Raw genomic sequence first — 23,053 nt, 5'->3', positions numbered from 1 at the left:
TAGATATTTTTTCCTACTTTAACAATCAAAGCATATAAAATTTGAAGCATTGCTAAATAATTAACGAAAATTGCAAACATGAATGCCTTCATACAATGCTCATCTGCCCCAATTTAGAGGGAGAACATTATTACCTATATTTACCACCCCATCAAGAAAAGTGAAACTTGCACTGTAAGAATCTGCAAGTACTAGCTTTAGTCAAATGGATAATTATTTATGAATTGATTAAAGATCTATTTATAAACTGCAGACAATCATGGTGCATATAAGGATCCACAAATAAAAATACAATGTAAAAGGTGGGGAATTTGGAAAAGGATAAGGTAGAACAAGCAACAACAACTAATGCTTATCCTACTAAGTGGAGTCGGCAATCAGGTAGAACAAGCACGAACACAAAATTATGCTGTGATTAGGACATGACATTATTCTTGAAGAAGGACAGGAGCTGAATGACAAACAATAATTGCATTGGTAACTGTCAAACATTTATAACCAAAGAATTACTAGTATCCATGAACTAATAAGAAAGATATACCTACCCTACAATACACTTAATTTACAAAGGACCATAGTTGACAGATGTAGATGCTCACAACTTCGTAATAAATATGTAGGAACATGAGGTCAACTTCAATTACAGATTGTACAGAGATTTTACCTAATTAAGCATCAACTTGCAAGCTCGCAGAATGCATATTAAAACACCTACACATATCTTTCATAGCTTCGGATTCATTTCCATACTCTTTAAACAAAAATTCTTCTTGCTTGAAATTTGATGGCACTTTCCCTTCACTGTAACACCGACTGCACAAGCTGAAATGAAGCTTTATCTCTGAGAATCTTGATCCTATTATTGGGTATTGGCATACAGAGCAGCTGCGCCGACCATGGCGTATTCGGTCACCAGCTTCAAGCTTAGTCAATGTGTCTAAGATCCCAAAACCCCAATCTGGATCATTGAACATCTCAAGAAACTCAGTGTATGACACCATTGAAGGATCTGATTCTCCATGAACCTCCAACATGTCACTGACACCATGAGAGGGGATGTAAACAGCCCGTAGAAGTTTTATATAGGTAATTGCATCACTCCTCCTGATGGTTACCCCACCTTCATTGCTAGGTCTCCATAGAAGTGAATCAAATACAGCCCTCTTCCGCTTCTCGGTAGGACCAGAGAAAAGAGGAGCAAGGATGGCAAAGAACATCCCCAAATCCACCCTCCCTGAACCAGTGGCATCAAGTACAGAGAGAACCTTCTCGTTTATTGCTTTTATAGCTCCTTGGAATGTTTCGGGTTTGAGGAACTGAAGTAACCTTCGAAGAATGACCTCCAAGGCAGCTTTCCTGATTGATTTTTCAGGTTCCCCAGTACCAGAATAGGATATGGGAACATCAGTCTCATTCATCTCTTTCTTCAAGAGATCCACATCACAACGATTAAGCCTTGCAACCCTCTGGAAAGCCCTGATATCCAACGCAACAGCCAAATCCTGCCTTAGAACAGTCTTTCTCCCGGCCCTCTTGAATTTTGATGGCTCGATGACAAGGTATGTCCTTTCACTTTCTGTGCCACTCCCATTGGGCTTCTTCTTCTTCTGAAGAACCTTGAGATGTGCAATCGCATCATACACCTCAACCCTTTGTGTCATTTTAAATGCTTCCTTAAGCGCCCGCTTTGCTTCATCAGACTCCCCAACCCCTAATAATGCTACCGCCTTGTTTAACTGTGCCCGCCAGTGGTTTGGCCGCACGCTCAAAACTCTGGTGAACATCTCCGACGCTCTTGGAAATCGACCTGCATCCATGAACAGGCCTCCGAGGTTATACAGCGCATCCACATGACCAGGCTTCAAATCAATGGCCTTCTGGAACTCCTGAGTCGCCCTCTCGTCCTCCCCCATGGCATGAAGGGCAGAACCTAGATCACAGTGCGCATCTGCATAGTCCTGCTGCAGGAAAATTGCCTCCTCCAAAGCCTTCTCGGCAGCACGGTACTCTCCTACACCGAACAGTGCACTTCCAAGAAGCTTCAGGGCCCTGAAATGGGTGGGGCAAAGTATAGCAGCTTCCCGGTAGTGCTCGCAGGCACCCAGGATCATGCCTTCTGCTTCCATGGCGATGCCGAGGTTGACATGGATCTGAGGGAGGATTTCAGCGGATTGGGTCCCCCCAGCCTCGGCGGCCTCCAAAGCCAGTAAAAATTCTTCTTTGGCATCAGCGTGGCGGCCGATGGCATAGAGGGCATTTCCAGCGCGAAAGTGGGCGCGGGCATCAGTGGGACGGAGTTCGCAGAGGCGGCGAAAGCTAATGAGAGACTCACGGAAGAGATGGTGCTCGTAGAGTCCCCGGCCGAGGACCATGTGGTTGTCAAAAGCCTCCTCCCTGGATCGAGCGGCGTCAGCACGGCCACGGAGGAGGGCTACCTCCTTTACAAAAGTAAGGTAATCGCGGCTATTATCGTCCCACGAGATCCGCCGCTCAGAGGAATCCGAAGGCCCGCTGATCTCCCGCGACCACCCAGTCTCGGAGAAGGAGTCATTGTTGTTGTTATCGTTGCCGCCGGCGCCCCCAGTAGTGGCCCTCTGGAGTTGCTTGGAGCGCAGACGCTTGACGAGGATCTCAAGGTCATCCAGGAGGATCCACGAGGAGTCAAAGGCGATGCCATGGTTGGGGGACGCCGCCCATGGAGGCGCAGCAGCGCGAGGCGGCGGGCGCTTGGGAGCGGAGGCGGAAGCCAGGAGACCATCATCGAAGAGGATGTCAGAGGCCGCAGGGGGAGTGGAGGAGGATGCCGAGGCCACAACGGCGTCAGAGGCAGCACCAGCTGAGCCGCTCTCTTCACCTCCCGCATCAGCCGATAAGCTCAGCCCCAGGGCGTCGAAGTCACGGTCAACGTCGCCGGCACCATCGTCATAGGTTCGGATAAGGCCAGGCAGGGTGAGGCCGACGTCCTGGGCGGCAATGAAGTCCGCGTAGGTGCGGAAGACCTCGTCAAGGATGGCGGAGATTTGGTCATCGCTGAACTTTACACGGGGATTAACAGACACCACCAACGCCGCCATCTCCTCGCGATTCAACCCCCCGTCGCCATTAACATCGAACCGCTCGAAGATCCGCCGCACCTTCTCCGCCCGCGTTCCCCGTCCGCCGACGCCAACGCCGCCAGCCGCCGCCATCGCTCGTCACCAAAACCCCCAAATTCGAGCTGCCTTCCCTCCCCCTCTCTGCCCTCGCTCCCTCCTTTTCCCCGTGAAGCGAGAAGCGAAGAGACGAGAAGAGAAGGGGGGAGTGGATTGGAAGAGATCCAGAATTCTTGGATTATTAAGGAACTTAACCGTTTTACCAAAATGAAATTTCTTGGGCATTATATCCTTCTCGCACCCAAAAACACTACTCACTTTCGTACCTTCTTCTTCATTGCGTAGACTTCTTCGCGATGACCGGGTGTCTTGAGTGACTGACCTATTGATGCGAAGAGGGAATGATACGAATCAGGACAGCTATAATTAAAGAGTTAACAACAAAGTGTACCTAAATATTGACGCACAGTTAAAGGCCGCATGTATTGGATTGACAGGTGGGCCCCTGGAATAACCAGTGACGGGGTTCTTTCTTCGGGCGACGAATCTGTGCGTGATTTAATTCGAAACGCAAAAAACGAAAAGAAAAAAAAAAGGGTAAACGAAAGGACAAGCTGTTCCAGGATGATGCGAGCTGTCTATTATTTTTTTAAATTAAAAAAACTTTTTGTTCTATACATTATAATTTTAAAATACTTTCTAAATATTTTTAAATGAAAATTTTAATACAATAAAAATAAGAATAGCCCTTTTATTTCTTTTAGCTATTTATTTTCTCCATACGAGGTTGGCATCGCGTACGGCATTGCCAACCTGTTGTTTTAGTCGTTTTCGCTTGGGCCATTAGATTCACGGGATGCACGCTAAGCTTTTGCCTGTCTGTTTTTGCTTTTGCCTATAACTAAAGAGGAAGCTACGAAACTGAAAAGAGTTAACATGAATAAGTTCTGCGTTTACAACAAATTTGAAAACTATCCATCCGCTACACGATAAGCAACATTCTCATCCAAGATATGTTTAGGGTTCCATATCAAAGAGTGGATGCCAGATGATGAGCTCGCAAGATAGGAGTTCCATGTATATATCTTGCTATTTTAACAGGAAAATGCAGCAGTACCTGGTTCGGCTCCTCTACCTGGAACCAAATGTCCAGACCTGCTTAACATAGATTACCAAAAAGATGCCAGTTACCGTGGGGAATGAGAACGAGAATGTGACTGTGATCTTGAGTATTATCTTCTTGGGCTCCTGCTTCTACTGTGGCTTCGACTATGGCGCCACCACTGCACAAGGTGGAGCAAAATAAGGAGAATTAATGAGAGAAAATTGTAAAACTTGTTCTTCATTGGTATTAATGGGTTAGAAGAAGGGTAACGAACACATCATAAACACACATACAGAATCCTCAATGCAATTTCATACTAAAAAACTAGTTATCAACAATGCATTAAGTACCTTGGTGGAGAAGAGCTGTAACTTCTACTTCTACCACCACTAATGACGACTGTACCATCTTATCCTGCTTGCTTCAGCAAGCTTTTCCTGTCGTCGTCTTTCCTGCTTCAGCAGCAGTGTCTTTCCGAACTACAGTACCAATCCATGAGCAGCCACATCTCAAAGTTCTTGTATAATTTGGATAAAACCTCAGTATTACATTAAAGTCATTAACCATGAAATGATGAAAGTAAAATGTTTTGAAGAAAATCCCAGAATGAAAGAAATATGTTTGAGAGAAGAAACCTTACTTTGTTTATTGAGTTGTTTACTCATTATCCTTTTGAGTCGTTCTTGAGGAGTTTCCGTTTTATCGCCCTGTTGAATTTTTGATAATCCCCCAATAGGAGTTTTGCTGAGTTTTGCAATTGCTGATGACGCGGAGCTGGAAGAAAAAGGAATAAACAAAAAAAAATCAAACAAGAAACCAGGACAGATTGGTTGTTTACTATTATCCTTTTGAGTCGTTCTCGAGGAGTTTCCTTTTTCTCGCCCTGTTGAGTTTTTGATAATCCCCTTTCAATAGGAGTTTTGCTGAGTTTTGCAATTGCTGATGACGAGGAGGCGCTGTAATTGAAAAAGGAATAAACAAAAAAAAGTTTGAAGCCAAAATCATCACCCACATCTTCAGTCTGCTACAACATTTAAGTTAGATAACATCCTACCTTATCGTTGATGATTGTCGCAACATTTTAGCACTCTTTTCTTGTTCAAGAGACAAAGAAGATGCAGGATCAACATGCAGTGCTTCGAGGATTTGACCACCAGACAGCCTGCAAGCATGCGCAACAGTCAGTGATTTGTATCAAAAATTTGAGATTCCTCCAGGACTGGGATTCTTCAAGTTCCCACGCAAGTCAGTTTCTCCAAATAGGCCAGATATTATATAAAAACAGTTAATAAATTTAGGTAAGTTGATTCAAGATCACCAATCTCAGAAGCAACCTACATTGACCGACTACTAATGACTCCTGCCCGCCCAACCACTAGGAAATTCATGAAAGGAAATAAAGATTCCACCAACCCCTGAACCCAATTATAATTGGCTTTAGGAAACCAGAACGACCATCAGAATAAGCTGCAGCACAGAAAAGTTCCTAATCTAGCTTTGCAAGTATTGAAGGTCGAGTGCGCCGACTACCTGAAGCAACTTCTGGGAATCACCCCGACGCTTGGCGAGGTAGACGCGCTGCGCCCGCTTGCGGGCCGCGTTCATCAGGTCATGGACCTTCCTTTCCGACCTCCGCGCCTCGTGCCACATCCTTCCTCTCTTCCTCCCTCCAGTACACCGCACAAGCTCCCGAGAGACCCGAAAACGAACCCTAGAAATTACGATCGGGACAGAAGAGACGCCATGGAATCACGACGATGATGATTCGGCATTTAATGGGCTTTACTGGGCTGGGCTTTCCATCTGACCAGTGGACTAAATTAGAAAAAAAACTCGAAAAATAGTATTTTTTTTATATAATCCAAATATTTATTTTTTACTATCCAACTAATTTTAGAAATGATTCAAATTCTACAAATGGAATATATTCTGAGTACGTGCAGGGGCATTTGTGTAAATTCAAACCACATTTTGCCCGCCCGTTGATTGGAAATGGACGGTGGGGTCCTCAGTGGGACAGTCCTCGGCGCAGCCGATCTTTTGGCGACCTCAAAAATATCTCCCCGAGCGATCACAGAGCGCACGTAACGTTAGTACGTATGCCATTCCACGTGGCAGATCGGCGCCACCCATGACAAAAAACCGGGGCCCACCTCTCGCCGCGGCACAAATATCTTGTGTTCCGCTGCCGCTTTGTTTCGATCTATCGGTGCCTCTCTTGCATCGTGGAAGAGGCGATCCAACAGCGGCAGAGTTCTGGGAAGCATTTTTGTTTCCATTTCTTCGCGTTTGAGTGAGGGCGAGGAGCGCCTGGGGAGGAATTGCTAACCGCATGGGCGAGAGTTCTTCCAATCGGCCGGATACGGGAGAGACATCGAAGATGGAAAGCCCTAGCACGGTAAGTGATCCTTACCCTCATTGCAGTGCATTTCAATTCGTAGCATGGTTTAAGTTTGCCTGACGTCTGGATCGATCTGGGTGATCGTTTGATCCTAGGTAAAAGTTAATTTTTAAGTCTGCTCTTGCTTCTTTCTCGCGTGTACATGTTTTTACAGAATTTGATGTCAAGATTTTTATTTGTAAGATTGTGGTGGCCTTTTAAGATTATTTTTTGTTTGGTTTTGGCAATATACTGGTACGATTTTTCTACTTTTTGAGAACACTGCAGTTGTAAGATCCGCGAAGAAAAGAATTGCCTTATTACAAGAACTTTGTGCTCCTAATAGCACGAAAAGGGCGATCTGTGTTTTCTCAATCGCTAGGTTCCTTCCATAGAGATAGATGACATCTTACGATCAGTTCAAGTTTGAGTGCGGGTTCTTTTATTAATATATGCATCCAAAAGCCTAAGGTAATTACTAAATTCTGCAGGATGTTCGGGTGTGGTTCTGTCCATGGCCGGTAAGGTGGTCCTCTAGACAAACATGAAGGTAAAGGGGAGAAGTTTACTCGGTGTTATAGGTAGCAACCTTTAGTATTACTACCCTTATCTTTGTGGAGCTCCTGTTGGTTGGAAATCTCCTGTTCATGTCCAGAGAGGTGTGTAGATGACCTGTGTCTGGATGAGTACACTGGGAAGGCAGAATATCTAGAACTTGATCTGATCATACTTGTTTGCCCATTTCTTTCATTGTGTCCTTAATTTCATCTTTTGGAATATGATGAGAATCTTTAATAGATGTGAATCTGTTCTGTATGAGCAATGCACATTCAACTTCTAGTTCTTCTTCATTATTTAGTTATCTAGATTGCCATCCTGAAAGCTAGAGAACCAAGCAAATGGATGCCATATAATATAAGGAGAATACCTGTTATCTGAGTGTGAGTGCAGGGTTATAGTGGGAGAAGCAAGCTAATACAAAAGCAAGTGGACAAAAGACGTATCATTGTTGTGGCTTTTGTGCATTTTTAGGTGTGGTGATTTCCTTTCTCAAGTAAAAATATCTATTGGAAAAACTTCTGGATGATGACTCCTTCCTATCTCATCCAACACACTGATAAATAGTGATTGGCTGTTAAAACATTAGTGCAAATCCAACTGTCCTCACTCTACCTTATTGGTTAAGACCTGTAGTTATTTGCTTGTCTGTCATGTTCCACCAAAATATAGCAATCTGTCATTTTTGATAAGGTAACTTTGACTTCATGAAAATTTCGACACCTAGGTCTCAAAACTAAGATGACTGGCATTTTTCACCTCTTAGTATATCATAATGACATCTCTCTTACTTTTCAGGACTCTCAGTTGGTGGATTCTCTATCAAAAGGATGGACAGATGAAAAACATACTTTATTTCTGAATTCCATTGAGTCTTCTTTTGTTAATGAGCTACACAATGGGGAATACAATTCTAAGGTATTTTATGGTTGGATATCAAGGACGAACACACATAGACAATATGAAAAAAATGAAACTGATCTGAAATCTGGTCAGGTTGTAAAAAATTTCATTTGCATTGAACCTAAAATCCCTTTCCATTTTGTATTATTTAATGCCCATCTTTTTGATAAAGCACAGCCTTTTAACTCTGCAGTTCAAGGTATTATGTAAGGAGAGCCTTGTCTACAATAAGGACAAGAAGAATGCACAGCTTGAGATTGGTTCTATAACTTTATCTGCAAATCCCTGGATTAGACATTTTAGGTCACCTTGCGTTGTGACAAAGAGGAATCTTGAATCATCAGATATGATTGGCAATTCTCAGTTCACTCAACCTTCACCTCATATAGCAAATGAGGGGCATTATGGAGAAGGAACAGGTATAAAGCAAAACTGTTGTCATGATTTTGCTGCTAACAATGCTGGTACTTTAAACTAATTCATGGGTACCTTACTCCATGCTTTTTCTTAGCTTGTCTTGAAGTTTTATTTATTTCTGAGTTATTAATCTAATATATGGCCATCTATCAACTTTCTCTGTCTCTCTTTCCATTTTTTTTTTTTTTTGAAGTTTGCTTCAATTTAGAGACAATAACTAGTTCCATTTTTAGTTTTATCCTAATTATCTGATGTTTGTTGGCCTGATCACAATCACCACATTCAAACTCATAAAATGTTTCAGAAGGTAATGTATGTTTGTATGATTCAAAATGAAACTTAAATTATCAAAAATGTTACAGGATTATTATCGATACAAAAACATCTATATAAAATATTTCATAAAATATTTATGTTTTATCAATCTTTCTTTCTCAAAAAGGAAAAAAAGCAAACAGGAAGCTCCCTGAGACCAGCATATTAGAGCACATCAAACATAGTACCAAAAAAGGAAAGAAAACATTGACTCTATAAAACAGAAGCTAGCAAAAAAGAAATTAAAAAACTTTAATCATCCAAGCCATATCATTCGGCCAAAACAATACTCTTTATTTACCAGACCATTTAAATTTCACCCAACTTATTGCTGCCGATGATTTGCTAAGGATGTCAAAAAATAACTAAAACACTTCTGCACTTCCTCCACACCCCTACATTTGCAGGAGCATTTGTGTGAGACTTGGGTGGAGGATCATGCATGTCATTGAAGGTAGAATCCTTCCTCATTTTATGCAGTTTGTAAAATCAAGCTTGCATCACAATTTTTAGGGAGGGCAACAAGACATTTTAGATTTGCAGATAGTCCTTCTTCAAACAATAATGACCTCCAAGTTCTGGAGCATGTGAACAACCCATAGGTAGTACTTGCCAAGCATGTTTCTCATATAGACAACTGGAATACAAGTAATGCAACTTCCTGGTGAGCCATTGAAGGATCCACACGTGTATTGATCCAACTAAACCTTTTCCTTACCGAATTTGCTTGTTGTTCAGCTTGTTTGTGAATATTAGCCAGCTGAGGATATTATATGGGATAAGCAATAGCCAGATCAACTTATTGATAGTTCCCCAGGCTCCTCTATAATTTCACTGTGTGCAGTCACAACTTTCAAATGGAGAAATGTTCTGTTTTACATTTTCACTTTAGCTTGCTCTTCTTTCTACCCAACCTCATTGATTTTGCGGCTCAGCCATTTTACATTTTCTTCAATAATGCTCATCCATATAACATTATAGTTCTATTGGTCCAGAATTTATTTTTACCTCACAATGAAGTACTTGAACTCTGTAACTTGAAAGACAAACTTGAACTTCATCTTGCAGAAGTGTCGGATCAAAATTTTTTGGATGATGGGCCTATATCTGAGAAAAGGTCAAGTATCATAGGTGGGAAAAGGAAGTTGGGGGCTGCAATGATTCCTGATTCAATCAACGATCAAGTATGGGCAAACATCATACTCATCACTTGTGCATCCAAATTGTTACACATGTTTTCAAGTTTTCCAACTTTCATCTGATGTCTTCAATCTGTTCACTTTTCAGTTTGTTCCGTCTAGGAAACCGTTAATTATGCCAATTTCTGATGGGAACCATGCTCTGCTCTCAACAAATTCAGAATGTAGTAGCCAAACATCAGAAGTTATTCCAAGCTCATTGCTTTCAGACACAAAAGAACTGCTACGTGACGACGACGACGAGGTTAACAGTTGAATTTTCAGCACACTAAATGAAGCTTATGGTGTACACCATAGCAGTATACAAGTAATATTGCTTCCTGGTTTTCAGATAGTTTCATTCAACTTTCGGAGGCGTTGAATCAAAGCAATACTGAGATAGTTTTTAGCTTCCAATTCGGAAAGCTTCCCTGTTATCAAGAAGTCAGATGTGCATGTTTGAGTGAAGATTGTCTGGTTTCAATTTCTGATCTTTTTTTTTTGTTTTCCCATAGGGAAAAAATCCTTGTCTACTTATGCATGTTTTGGTTTATCCGAAAGAATTATGTTTCTTGCCTGCGGAACTAAACATATCTCCACTAATGACTGTGCCCTGTGGAGTATGATAACATTTCCACATTGAGCTCGTAATCATTGAAGAAATTATATGTTTTAGTAGAGTGTAACAATTTAAATTATTCAGTAAGAAGGAAATAGAATTTTTTTTTTTTGATAAATTGATGTAGAAGATAAAAAAAAAATGATAATCCCAGTTAGTCGCATTGATTCAATCTCTGGGGTGATCGATCTGGTTTCACGAAAGTTTTTCATCGGCCATCAGGGTAAATCGGGAAGCACACGTAGCGGTCAATTTAGATGTCAAACATCCTTTGATTGCGATCTCCATTTGGAAAAAAATTTCTAACTGGGGATTGAACCGTAGGTGTCTGGGTGACAACTCAGATGTTTTACCGCGGTACCATAACCCAGGGACATGTAGAAAATACAAGTTTATATTATCTGTAGTTGTAATCTTCTTTATTAGGATCATTATTATGTGAGAAATTAAAATTATATAGGAGTTTAATTGATTTATAGTACAACTATGTTAGTAACATATGCATCTATATGTTTAATTCATATTTAATTAATTTATTATGAATATAATACTAAAAAATTAAAATATTTAAATTAAATAATATTGGACAAAATTTATAAAGTTACTTTTTTATTTTTAAATTATTAAACGGATGTTCTATTTTGATTTTAAAAAAACATTTCAACTTATTATTCTACTTTCTAATTTTTACTGCGGTATATACCAAAGAATATACTATGCTAAATATAAAAAAAAGTAAACGAATAAATAAAAAATATAAATAATATACTAAATTAATTAATTATTATCATTTTATTATTACGCAGATTAAGGAGAATTTCTATTATGAAAGAATTAAATTATGTTTTGGAGGCGGAATGATAATTTTCCTCATGATTTTTTTTAAAAAAATAAAAAGTAATATGACAGCTGGCAAGGGTAGTCATTATAGTAACCTCATTTTTTTTTAATCTGCTTTTGACTTTTCTTCCTTGTGGGAATGAGAGATCCGATGGGAGCAGCGTCGACCCCGAGGCGGCGATGGCCGAACCTACTGCCCATCGTCGTGGGGCTCGTCGTCATCGCCGAAGTTGTCTTCCTCGTCCGCCTCGACATCGCCAAGAACGCCGGCATGGTCCAACACTGGACCACCACCTTCCAGTTCCCCTCCACCACCGCCGCCTTTGAGGACTCCTTGGCATCGTCCTTCCCTTCCTCGAACGGTTCCCTTCGAGAAGAGGTTGCTGATGGAGGGGACGAAGGGCGATGCGAGGATTGGTTGGAGAGCGAGGATGCCATCCCGTATGCAAGAAGTTTCACCACCGATCCGATCATCGTCTCTGGTGGCGAAAAGCAGGTTTTTTCGAGTCACTTTTTGTAATTATTTTAAAATTTGCTTGTTCAGGCTATCAGAAAGATCGATTTTTTGATTCAGGTCACATAGTGACAATCTTTACTTTCGAAACAAGAAGTGCTTTGTTGGTTGCTAGAAATGTTTTTAATACCCATAAGAGAAGCCCGAGATGGTATACTCAAGCAATCCAGTTCACTTTTACTCCAGAGGATTTGTTGCAAACTATTCATCCATCATTTGTTCACTAGCCTATATGACATGTAACATATACTCCTTTTTTAAAGTAACTTTGATCGAGCAAATAATGTGTTGGAGCCATTAGAAGCTATGCAATAACCATTTTTAGGAATTAAGGAGAAGAGATAACAAAAAGTATTACGAAGTCAAATGCTTCACAGTTTAAAAAACAAAGTGAGTATGAGATCTAATCATGCAACTGTAACATGCTAACAGCAGATTAAAATGGATCTATTCTTTTGCTAGCCAATGTTTCAGAGTTAAAGCATGAAGTATTTGTTTCTTCCTTTGTTCCTGGTGCTTCAGCAAAGATTTGTTTAATCTGCTACTCAGAATTACATCATTTCCTTCCTCCCTTCCTGTTGCTCATAGAAAAGATGCTAAGATCTGATACTTCAGCAATCAGTAGGAAATGACAACCTATTCCATCTTTAACTAAAATTTGATTAGATATTTTACTGCTACTAAATATTATTGAAATAATAGTAATGCAGAGTAAATTGACACGCCTGTGACCATTGGCCTGCCAATTGACTAACATGTGGTAACATTCCAAGAAGCTTGTGTCTAGCCTTGGCATCTAGTGGAAAATGTGTAAAATCTACTGAGCATGGGTGTTTGCTGTATTTGTTGTTTGTGAGTAGAAAAGGATGCAAACAAGTGGCTCATTAGTAATTCGGAGCTAATTGAGAGAAAACAAATCAAATACTGATGGAAGGTGAAAATTGATTGAAATTTCCCCTAAAGAAATTATACTGAGCATGAAAATTCTATGACTTTACCAATGAAAAGAGCAACCAAATCCTCAACTGTTTGCAGGAAGATCCTAAAGTGACAAAAAAGAAGTTTGATTAATTGTATAAAAAATTAGGAATTATTATTGTGTCACTATATTTGAAGTTCTTTTAGAGATTTATTATCTTTAATGAAACATTATGCACTTGAACTGCCAAAAGTTACTTGCATGTTGTTTGAAGTCTGTTATAGTTAAATCAGATGATATGGGTTCAATTGGATTGATCTTGATCACAGACAGTATAGTTTCTGATTACAGGGAAAGAGGTCTTTTCATAGCAAAATCATTGTGATAATCAATGCACTGCTTTTTGCTTCCTTCAGAATCCTAAAAGTCATCATAATTAATTTTCTCTAAATAGTTTGCAAAATATCTTTGAAAATTTGTCAAAAGTTTTTGAGATTTACTTCTTTGAAAGTAAAAGAAAAAGTTTTTCTCTATTTTTAATTTGTTGAGCATGTGATGGAACCCATTCCATCTAAAATGATTGGCCATTTGGGAGGGGGGCACCGTCAGTACAGCCTAGATCGCTGCACTTATTAAGACCACACTTGTCCTTAAAGGCTTTAGGTATGTAGCACTTGGCTTCAACACACTCCTCATGTTTGTCATGGTTCACAGTTTCACTCCCTTGTGTGTTCATCACGATTCATACATATGTGCTTGACTCACATCGTAAACCATCATGCTTATCCATCTGAGACAATGGACGTGGAGCTTGCCCACTTCAACTAGTGCTCTCATACTCATCATGGCTTAAACACACTTGCCAATCTTTGTCTCTAATTCCATATTGAAAGGCATAAATGGAGTCTGATCCATCATAAAATGATAGCCACTCGTTTGGGAACATCACTGCAATGTAAGCACACCATATACCCAAGTTATCCATGTTTAACTATTGGCATCCGGCACCATAGCTTCAACAAACTCCAATAGCCTTCTTGGTTTTATGGAAATCTTAAACATTTTATAATGTTGCATGGTATCTAGGTATGCTTTCTGTTTTTATATTTGTTTTTCTGGTATGTATGAATTAGTATCTTTGCCTGTCATATCTACAGGACTGGAGTACATGCTCTGTTGGATGCAAATTTGGACATGTATTAGATCGGACACCTGATGCTACATTTAACTTACCTCGAAACCCCTCGACAGCTAGTGTACATCGGTCGATGGAATCATCAAAGTACTATATGGAAAACAAGATTGAAGTGGCACGAGGGTGGGTAAGCATAATTCATGCAGCTAGTCTCCTATTTGCATGAGATGCTAAAATGTAAAGGTATTTTGTGGTTGATCTGAGAATGTAGAGGTGATTATTCTGAATTTCATATGCATATATCAATCGTAGTTCTGAAACCTGGGCTTCCACCTCCAGAAGAATATGTTTTCTACTCCACCAGTAGTGCCATATTAAATTCTTTTTTGGTATCAGTTTCACCAGCATATGATAATATTTCACTTGGTATCAACTGTTCATACTGGGTCTGATCACTAGTAACATTCTTTGGAAAACCTTTATTTGATTCTCAAATATAGAAACAGATTGTTGGTGTATGAAATTGTGGTCGGTCATAACTCATAAATATGAATTTTAAATGTATTTTGCCTTTTATAAAAACTAATCTTCTTCAACCTACTGTTGTAAAGTTTTGGCAGAATGATATAGATATCAATGTTTCCCATTTCCTCAAAAAGTTGAGTATATTTATGGCAGATTTCTCAAAGGTCACATCTGATTTTGAGTTTTTCCCAAAGAATGAATCCTACTCTCAGAATGCTGAAATAGCCCACCTTCTTTTTCCCATATATTTAAAATACCCCTGGTTTGGTGAACTGAACCCCCTCTCTTTTCCAATAATTGACAAAATTATTTTGGAAAAAGTTTATACAAGTGAATTCATGAGAACTAGAGGTAGGCCAATTATTATTATTATTATTTATTTTTTAGTTGGAATGCCCTATGAAGGAGTTGTGGTCGTAAACTCTTTGATGTCCCATAATCATGTTACTATGGCTAGAAAATCGTACCAGAAGCTTCTTGTGAAAGTGTGGTGTTTAGGCATTCTTTTTAGTTGAAATGGGTCATCTTTGGGAACAACTCCACTTTCAACTCACAAATGTTTGGAAGCTCTGCTTGAGACTTCCAGGAAGCTTTTTGGTATGATATTCTGGCAAAATGACATGATTTGAATCATGCAGGAGTTTTTGGAATATATTCTAGACAAAATCACATGATTTGAGCCATCAAAGAATTTGTGGCAAAAATTTCTTGATGACTCATTTCAACTCACCAATAGAATTTTTTTTCCAACTAGAAAATCATCTGAACATTCCATATGAGACTCCAAGAATATGATATTTACTAAAACAGTTGCACACTTGACCTGAGACTTCTAGGAAGCCTTTGGTTTGTGTTTCTAGTTAAATGACAGGTTCTAGACCATTAAAGAGCTTTTAACAAAAATTTCTTGCTGACCTGTTTCATATCAACAATCATATAGACGCTCAACCAGAGACTGTAGGAATCCTCTAGTATATTTTTAAGCCAAAATGGCACGTTTTAGGTCATCAAGGTTTTTTTTTGGCAAAAACCATTGATGGCCCAGTTCAACTAAAACACACCTAAATGCTCTAGATTTTGAGGAAACTTCTAGTATGATTTTGTAGTTATTTGATGATCAAGGAGTATTTTATGTTCATTCTCACGAATCCACTATTATAATTTTTTCTCCATGACAAGTATGTTTTTGGCATCTACGTAATTGTAAAACATGGATGTAGTGCACCAAATTGGGTAATTTGAGTATGCAAAAAAAAAAAAAAAGGTGCATTGCTTGGGCAAAAATAAAGTAGATTCACCATTTGGGGATTCTGTGTATTCTTGTTAAATAACACTCTTTGGTAATAGTAGTGCATGAATCATTAATTTTTAGTGTGTACTTTCAATCTGAAACTGAGACTCTTTCTTTCATTTCAGGAGAGGTTATGACATTCTAATGACTACCAGTCTTTCATCAGATGTCCCAGTCGGATACTTCTCGTGGGCAGAATATGATATCATGGCTCCTATGCATCCAAAAACTGAGAAAGCCCATGCAGCTGCCTTTATTTCCAATTGTGGTGCTCGTAATTTCCGTCTACAGGCTCTTGAAATGCTGGAAAATTTCGGTATTCAGATTGATTCTTATGGTGCTTGTCATAAAAATCGTGATGAAAATGGTATGTTAAGAACCTTCCTATTTACTGAAATGCTTATGTTATGGTGCCATGCATTACAATGATCTGGCTTATACAACAAAAGAAAACATGCAACTGAATAAATTACAGCTGGATGATTGCACCATATATAGAAGAGCCTGATTTCACCATATGTAGATGAGCCAAACACAATTGTGAATAGCTAAGCAATGGTAGGCTAAAAGCGAAAAGGCATTATCCTAACATTTCTGAATCCTGATCAAGTTGGAGAAACTAATATCAATCATGTCTAGCTTGTCATGTAAAACAGAAAAAATAAAGCCTATTAAAGAGGTTTGGTAAAGATATCAACAGTCTCTACTTTAGAAGAAGTTCACCATCTGATGAAATGAAATCACAGTTTAAGTTTAATTTTTTGTTGTGGCCATGAAACATTAAATTTCTTGTAATATAAATAATACCTGCAATATCAGTTTGCATGTTCAGGTTTGGAAATTCTAAATCCAAAATCATTTGGTGGAGCCATAGAGAATCTTAAACCACAGTGCACAAGCTATGTGTGCCATGACTAGAGGGAGCTAAAAAACACTCTATCTTGCTAGGTTTACTTGCAACTTTAGTGCAGTATCCCAAAATAGAACTATTGGTAGCAGATCAGGTATAGCTTTTATAGCAGAATGGTTCAATATTCAGATGCCCATCTTATAAAGTAAGTTTTTTCTGGAGACACATTGCTATTTCATTGGAAAATTCTCAACACTACCTCCCGGTGATGCACATTTGGTTTTTGCATAGATTAACTTAACTCACCAATAACAAATAAGATATCTGACCTTGTGGCCTTGAAGATAAAATAAATGTTTTCCCACAAGTCTTCAATTACATGATCAATCTTCAAAACCATCACCTTCTTGTGACTGTAATCTATTATTTCAAAGTTGGAAAAGTAGGAGTGTACTGGTTTTGTTTTTAATCCTTATATAGGTGGCGTCTATCTCTTGTTGAAGATCTTTTTCAGATATAAGGATTCCAATGCTGCAAAGAATCTCAACTCTAAGAAAAAAGTAATGTCATTATTTTCCTAATAAAATTTGTTTACCATGCTTGAAGGCTTTGTTTAAGGGCATGAATTGCCACCTTGAGTGTGCATAATAGCTGTCTTTGTGCAATATACTTAAAAGGTTGCCCTACATGTATCTCAACAAGATAACATATAACAATGCATTGTCAACATCAATCCAGAATATTGGCAGCATTGATTATACCCATAGAAGTTTTGGTGGAATTGAGAGACAACAAGTGAAAATGCCTTGAAGCAATCCACTCTGTTAGTTTGGGTATATTCTTCAGCAACATAATGTGCTTTGTAATGATCATTTTTGTCATCTGAAAGATATTTTCTGGTGATTTCAAGTGAATAGAACATGCATAGCTACTAGTGCTGAAGAGAAAAGCTTTCATGTTCTTATGAGACATTATTCTAATGGGGAACAACAAGGGCTTCTTGTCACGATTTGAAATTATGATAAAAGACAATGATATGGCAATCTTGGGGAAAGCGAGCTCAAATTTGTATAGAGAGAGATTATGAAGTGGGATATTTGCTTAACTTTTTCAGAAAAATGATTGGTAAAGCAATGTCTGTTGATGAAGGTATCCATGACAAATAGTTTGTAAATGAAGGGAAGCCAACACCAGTGGGATCCCACTGACAATCTGATGCAGAAAGCTACCTCCATTGACAACACACTTGCAGTGGAGCAGCATGTAGAGGTGGACTTTGACCTAATAGGCAAGACAAAGTTGTGGAAGGAGCAAGAAAAGTGGTGGATAACAGTTGAGAGTGAAAAAAAAAACAATTTCAAAGAATGTGGCACTAGTAGAGACATAGGAGTGTTGTGATGCTAGATGATAACATATGTGATCCTGTTACTGTGAGAGTAAACTAGGACAATTGGGCAGGTAGAGCGAGTGCTTAGTTTGTCAAGACAAAGATAGCCAGTAACTCTCGATAGTAATTAGTAAATGTATACTGTTTAGAAGATCTGAATATTATAGTGATAGCCTCTATATTTGGTTCAATGACAAGATAGGATCAATGGGTTCAATCCTAAATAGCTGAGAGGTCATATCATGTGTGCATAGCTTCTTTTTCTTCTTGTGCTTATGCATATCATTGTGAAGCTACTCTGCTGTTTCTAAATGAAAACCAGAATAACTGAAGATTATCTTGAGAGCCTTTATAGTTTTATTATAAATCCACTTAAGATAAATTGGAAATACTGTAATCTCCATAATCCGTAGTCATAGAGTAATACTTGAGGATGGTCAAGCATATTTTGAAAATTAGATTTCATCTGTCTTTGAAAGATGAAAAAATAATCTTGGCAAATAGTCTTTCACTTTTAAATTCTTTATGAATATATCTAAATTTGATGGTTTTGTGATGAAAGATGTTAATTGGTTCTTGAATTAATACCTTCATTCTTTTTCCCTTATTAAGCAAATTTTCTTCTTTGTTCTTACAGTGGACAAGGTTGAAGCATTGAAACGCTACAAATTTAGTTTGGCATTTGAGAACTCTAATGAGGAGGACTATGTTACAGAAAAATTCTTTCAATCCCTTGTTGCAGGTATTGTTACTTTCTACTTTAAAATTTTCCAATGAGTTATTTGTGTTAACTTTTATGTAGATTTGTGTGAATATTTGTGACTTCTGTGGTGATTAATCCTATGTGGATTTTTGTTATTTGTTTAAAGTGGGATTCTTTTGTTGACACATAGATGTGGCAAATAAGTTACTGAAACACAATGGTTGTTTTGCAAGTCTAACTTCAACAGATAAATTATATGTCTTTGTATAGGAATTTTTTTTCTAAGAACTGCACTGATTCTATTGGTTCTTCATTTTCATTTTTTATTTTATTTTTTTACAACTAATACTGCCATAAATGAGAACATTGATTTTGCTAATGCAATTCTTCTCTCAATCAACCTTCGCGCATAACCAAATACTATTCTCACTGTAGCTAGTATGGTACTGACCATTTGATTCTTTTTTTTCTTTACCACTTGCCACTTGCCATCCATTGATATTGCATACATTATATCCTACATAGAGTTCAATGGAAGTACAAGATTTATGTAGCTGACCCTAAACAATTGGGACTCATAACTATTTGCTGTTTGTGCTACACTTCTTGAATATGTGGCATGGCATTCATTAACATCTTTACATTTTGACCTGTTTCCACATATGCATTAGAATGACAATCCATTGTTCATCAATTTTGTAGAGTGCTGAACTGGAGGAATGACAATTCTTTTTTTCCCTCTTACCCATATTTCTTTATGTTGACTTACTTGCAGGAGCTATTCCTGTTGTGGTTGGTGCCCCCAATATCCAGGAGTTTGCACCTTCTCCTAGTTCTGTTTTACATATAAAAGAGCTTGATGATGTCGAGTCAGTGGCTAAAACCATGAAGTTCCTTGCAACAAATCTAAATGCATATAATAAGTCAGTAAGGTACTTACCGGCACTGATTATTTGCAATATCTCTCATTTCTTTGGTGATACTTGAAATTCATTTGGTTTCTTAATGTTGTAAAACTAAATTCATTTGAGCAAATGCATGAAGTGATCTCTAATGAGTTTTGGAGTAAGGTTTGGTAGTAGCTATCACAACAAATTTTGTTCCAAGACAGTATAAGATCCATAGCTCAACAATAGAATTCCTTAACAATGTAGTCTTTCAATTGGTTTTCAAGAAATCGTAGAACATCTTTTTGGTCAGAAAACTCCAAAGAATCCTTCATTGTTAAAAAAAAGTCATACAAGGAGCTCATCTCTGTCAACAAGTATTCTTATGATAAATGTCATAAGTTTTTTGCATGGATGTTTTAGTCCCACAGTTTGCAACTGAAAATTGGGAGTTTTTACTTTTGGACATGTTGTCTGATCTTATGAGATGAAACACAGATATATGGGTGTCTAAATGAAGAAATGATAAATTTTGGACTTATATTGCAAGGTGGTTGGCATGTCAAATATCATAAATTTTCTAACATTATAGAAAGGAATTCAACTTTGATATAGAAATGATAGAATAAATAGTAACAAGATTTCACTATGGAAAGTTCTGTGTTTTATCTGTTTATCTTTAAAAAAAATAAAAATAAAAATGTTTTTCCCCCTATCCGTACATAGCTTTTTTGTCCATATGGTTTCTGTGGCTGTTCTCTCTTTTCTCTCTACAATCATGCTTCTGAATGCCCCCTGAATATAAAACCAAATGGCAATAGCTCTTTTTAGTTTTTTGGTTCCTGATTATTTCTCATGTTTCATTTCGGGTGCCTACGACTCTCCTGTTTGATACAAATTTTTCCTGTTAAGTCTGCATGCAACATGCAATATCTTCATCCAAGATGCGTTATTTCATCGAGTTCCTTTGTCGTTGGGCCTTCCCATCATTGCTTGTCTCTCCAATTCCATAATTGTTTGTTGCATGAGAGTAACCATGATATGCAATAGCTTCATCAGGTGAGAAACAGATTTTTTTTTTTTAAATTCAAAATCATAAAATTGCACATATCATGAATAACCCACATTTTTGTTAATTTTTCTCTCTTCTTTTCCCCTTTTGTTATCCATCCAAGTAAACCTTGTAGTCTTATGAATGATTCATTGTTCAAGCTGTCCATGACGCCGTCTAGATTGGATGTCAAAATAGGATATTCATCCCTTGGGAATTTGTGCAGATTTATAATTTCTTTCTTAGTTTACATGATGTATGAAGCATTCTCAAGAGAAATGGTGTACCTTTTAGTCTAGTTATTTGGATTTTCACTCTCCTCTTCAATGGTCTTGTTTTTCAGTTGGAAACTCGAGGGTCCGTCTGATTCTTTCAAGGCACTTGTGGACATGGCTGCAGTTCACTCGTCATGCCGTCTATGCATTTTTCTTGCAACAAAGATCAGAGACAAGGAAGAAATGACTACTAAGTTCCAGAAACGCCCATGTAACTGCATCACCATGTCAGGAACTGTGTACCATCTATATGTGAGAGAAAGAGGAAGATTTCATATGGAATCCGTCTTCCTAAGGTTATTTATCATCTAGCTATTAACTCATCAATGATTTTCTACTGTCATTTCTTTACACATTTCTTGGCACATCAGTAAGGTTGCTCCCTTATGCTAAGGGAGAATATTTCAGGCCCTAGAACTTTTGTTTTTCATGTAAGAGTAAACTTGCACACATTACAGATCCGTGTTAGCCGGAATATCTTGCTCATTGGAACCACCCACCCTTAAGTTTCTTTTAGCTTGTGAATTACTTTTATCAATCAACCACATCTCGACACAATCTCTTTTGTCATTGGCAGATCAGGGATGCTGACTCTTGGAGGAATGGAATCTGCAGTGTTATCAAAGTTTAAGTCACTGAATCACACTCCTGTGTGGAGGAATGAAAGACCAAAAAGTATTCGAGGAGGAGATGACTTGAAGATCCACAAAATTTACCCGGTCGGTCTCACACAGAGGCAAGCATTGTACAGCTTTAAGTTTGACAGTGATGATGATTTTAGGAAACACATAGAGAGCAATCCTTGTGCAAAATTTGAAGTTATTTTCGTATGATAGAGGTCTTTTCTAATTCTCATCTCGACTAGTCTTCCAACTTTATTCGGCATAAGAATTATTTATACCCAATTTTGTAAGATATTGTTCAAAGATTTGTTGTGCATATTTGTTTTCATTTTGCAATCTCGGAGAAGCATGTCCTGAAGATTTTATTTTATTTTATTTTCCATTTGCTAGCATAAAACTTTAAAGACTGTAAGAGTGTTGTATTACTGTCTATTGCTATGTTTTTATCAGCAGAAGCATGTTCATTTTCCCCTTGATTTCTTCTTCCACTACTAAAACAAAATTTTTCTCATGACGTTGAAGCATTGTCAAAATGTCAAAAAGAAATTATCGCAAGAAATGTAATTGGTTCGATTTTGCAATTTAAATATTAAATCGATATAACATTGATTAATTCGGTTGGTTATGAAATTAATTGAATTTTTTTCACAAGTAGTAATGCAGTATCAATCGGTTGTTATATTTGATTTGTGGATCAATAATCGATTAATATTTTATAATTAGTCTTGAGAAAATAATTTAATTGGTTTACTCTAATTTTAAATTTTAAGAATTACAGAATTAACTTTTAAGATGATGGAAGAAGCATGAGACAAGAAAGCAGATCTCTCAGGAGAATCTCCTCTGACCATGGATAATCCATCAGCAACTCTATCTAATACTTCATGGCTATGTTTATAATATGGGCTCATCAATAAGCTTAAACGGTTAGATTAAATATAATTATGTTGATAATAAAACAGTTGATTTCATTTATTTCTTAGCTGGGTTAGTATCATGTACATGTTTACATGGAAGCAAGTATTACAATTATAATTCTAATGCAAATTACTTTTCTTTTCTCCAATGTAGTTCATGACTCATGAGTTGTTTGGTTTTGTGTGCAAATATATGCTTGTGGTTGTAGCTTGATCACTCCATCCCAATTTGGCAAACCATACTCCCAAAAATAAAATAAAATAATCACCAAGAAAATCGAAGACAACAATCAGCAACAACATGACTAAAGAAAAGAAATCTTTCCCCCTTTTTAAATCACTTTAGTTGTGTAAAGATAAAAGAAAGTTAGTTTGGTCTCTTTTCTTTTCCTTTCTTAAGGCATTTACAAAAAGAAAATCATCATAATATTTTTTTCCCAGTTGGTTGTTCTCAAAATGAATCACCTTAACATTTCCATTTGTGTTCTGCAAATAATCCAAGCTAGCTCTAATGCTCTATACTTACCAAACAGTATTAAATATTATGTTAGTTGGATCAAAAATGTGTG

General features: G+C 37.9%; 3 protein-coding genes and 2 long non-coding RNA genes across 5 annotated transcripts; 2 read left to right on the top strand and 3 right to left on the bottom strand.

Annotated features, from left to right (window-relative positions):
• Positions 1–452: 452 nt before the first annotated feature.
• On the bottom strand, positions 453–3,312 carry LOC141815418 (putative TPR repeat-containing protein At1g05150). The gene has a single exon (XM_074703368.1). It carries the CDS (start codon positions 3,186–3,188, stop codon positions 669–671), a length of 2,520 nt encoding a protein of 839 aa, XP_074559469.1. The 5' UTR covers positions 3,189–3,312; the 3' UTR covers positions 453–668.
• Positions 3,313–4,041: 729 nt separating this feature from the next.
• On the bottom strand, positions 4,042–4,930 carry LOC141814180 (uncharacterized). The gene is made up of 3 exons (XR_012600459.1): positions 4,838–4,930; positions 4,548–4,714; positions 4,042–4,361 (listed from the first exon to the last, which is right to left on the bottom strand). It is a non-coding gene; the product is annotated as an uncharacterized LOC141814180 (long non-coding RNA).
• A 130-nt stretch (positions 4,931–5,060) lies between these two features.
• LOC141814286 (uncharacterized) lies at positions 5,061–5,773 on the bottom strand. The gene is made up of 3 exons (XR_012600476.1): positions 5,728–5,773; positions 5,252–5,359; positions 5,061–5,153 (listed from the first exon to the last, which is right to left on the bottom strand). It is a non-coding gene; the product is annotated as an uncharacterized LOC141814286 (long non-coding RNA).
• A 643-nt stretch (positions 5,774–6,416) lies between these two features.
• LOC141815287 (cold-regulated protein 27-like) lies at positions 6,417–10,485 on the top strand. Its single transcript, XM_074703221.1, has 5 exons — positions 6,417–6,595; positions 7,934–8,053; positions 8,232–8,457; positions 9,839–9,954; positions 10,058–10,485. The coding sequence occupies exons 1-5, from the start codon at positions 6,530–6,532 to the stop codon at positions 10,223–10,225; spliced, it is 696 nt and encodes a 231-aa protein (XP_074559322.1). The 5' UTR covers positions 6,417–6,529; the 3' UTR covers positions 10,226–10,485.
• A 1,061-nt stretch (positions 10,486–11,546) lies between these two features.
• On the top strand, positions 11,547–21,895 carry LOC141814719 (glycoprotein 3-alpha-L-fucosyltransferase A-like). The gene is made up of 7 exons (XM_074702663.1): positions 11,547–11,903; positions 13,998–14,158; positions 15,917–16,158; positions 18,666–18,770; positions 19,507–19,663; positions 21,013–21,240; positions 21,522–21,895. Exons 1-7 carry the CDS (start codon positions 11,547–11,549, stop codon positions 21,775–21,777), a joined length of 1,506 nt encoding a protein of 501 aa, XP_074558764.1. The 3' UTR covers positions 21,778–21,895.
• The last annotated feature ends 1,158 nt before the right edge of the window (positions 21,896–23,053 follow it).

Source organism: Curcuma longa, chromosome 21, assembly GCF_044706935.1.
Source record: "Curcuma longa cultivar G26 ecotype Majalengka, Jawa Barat chromosome 21, ITB_CL_G26_1.1, whole genome shotgun sequence".
Taxonomy (NCBI): Eukaryota; Viridiplantae; Streptophyta; class Magnoliopsida; order Zingiberales; family Zingiberaceae; genus Curcuma; species Curcuma longa.
This window is presented reverse-complemented; position numbering and strand designations above follow the sequence as displayed.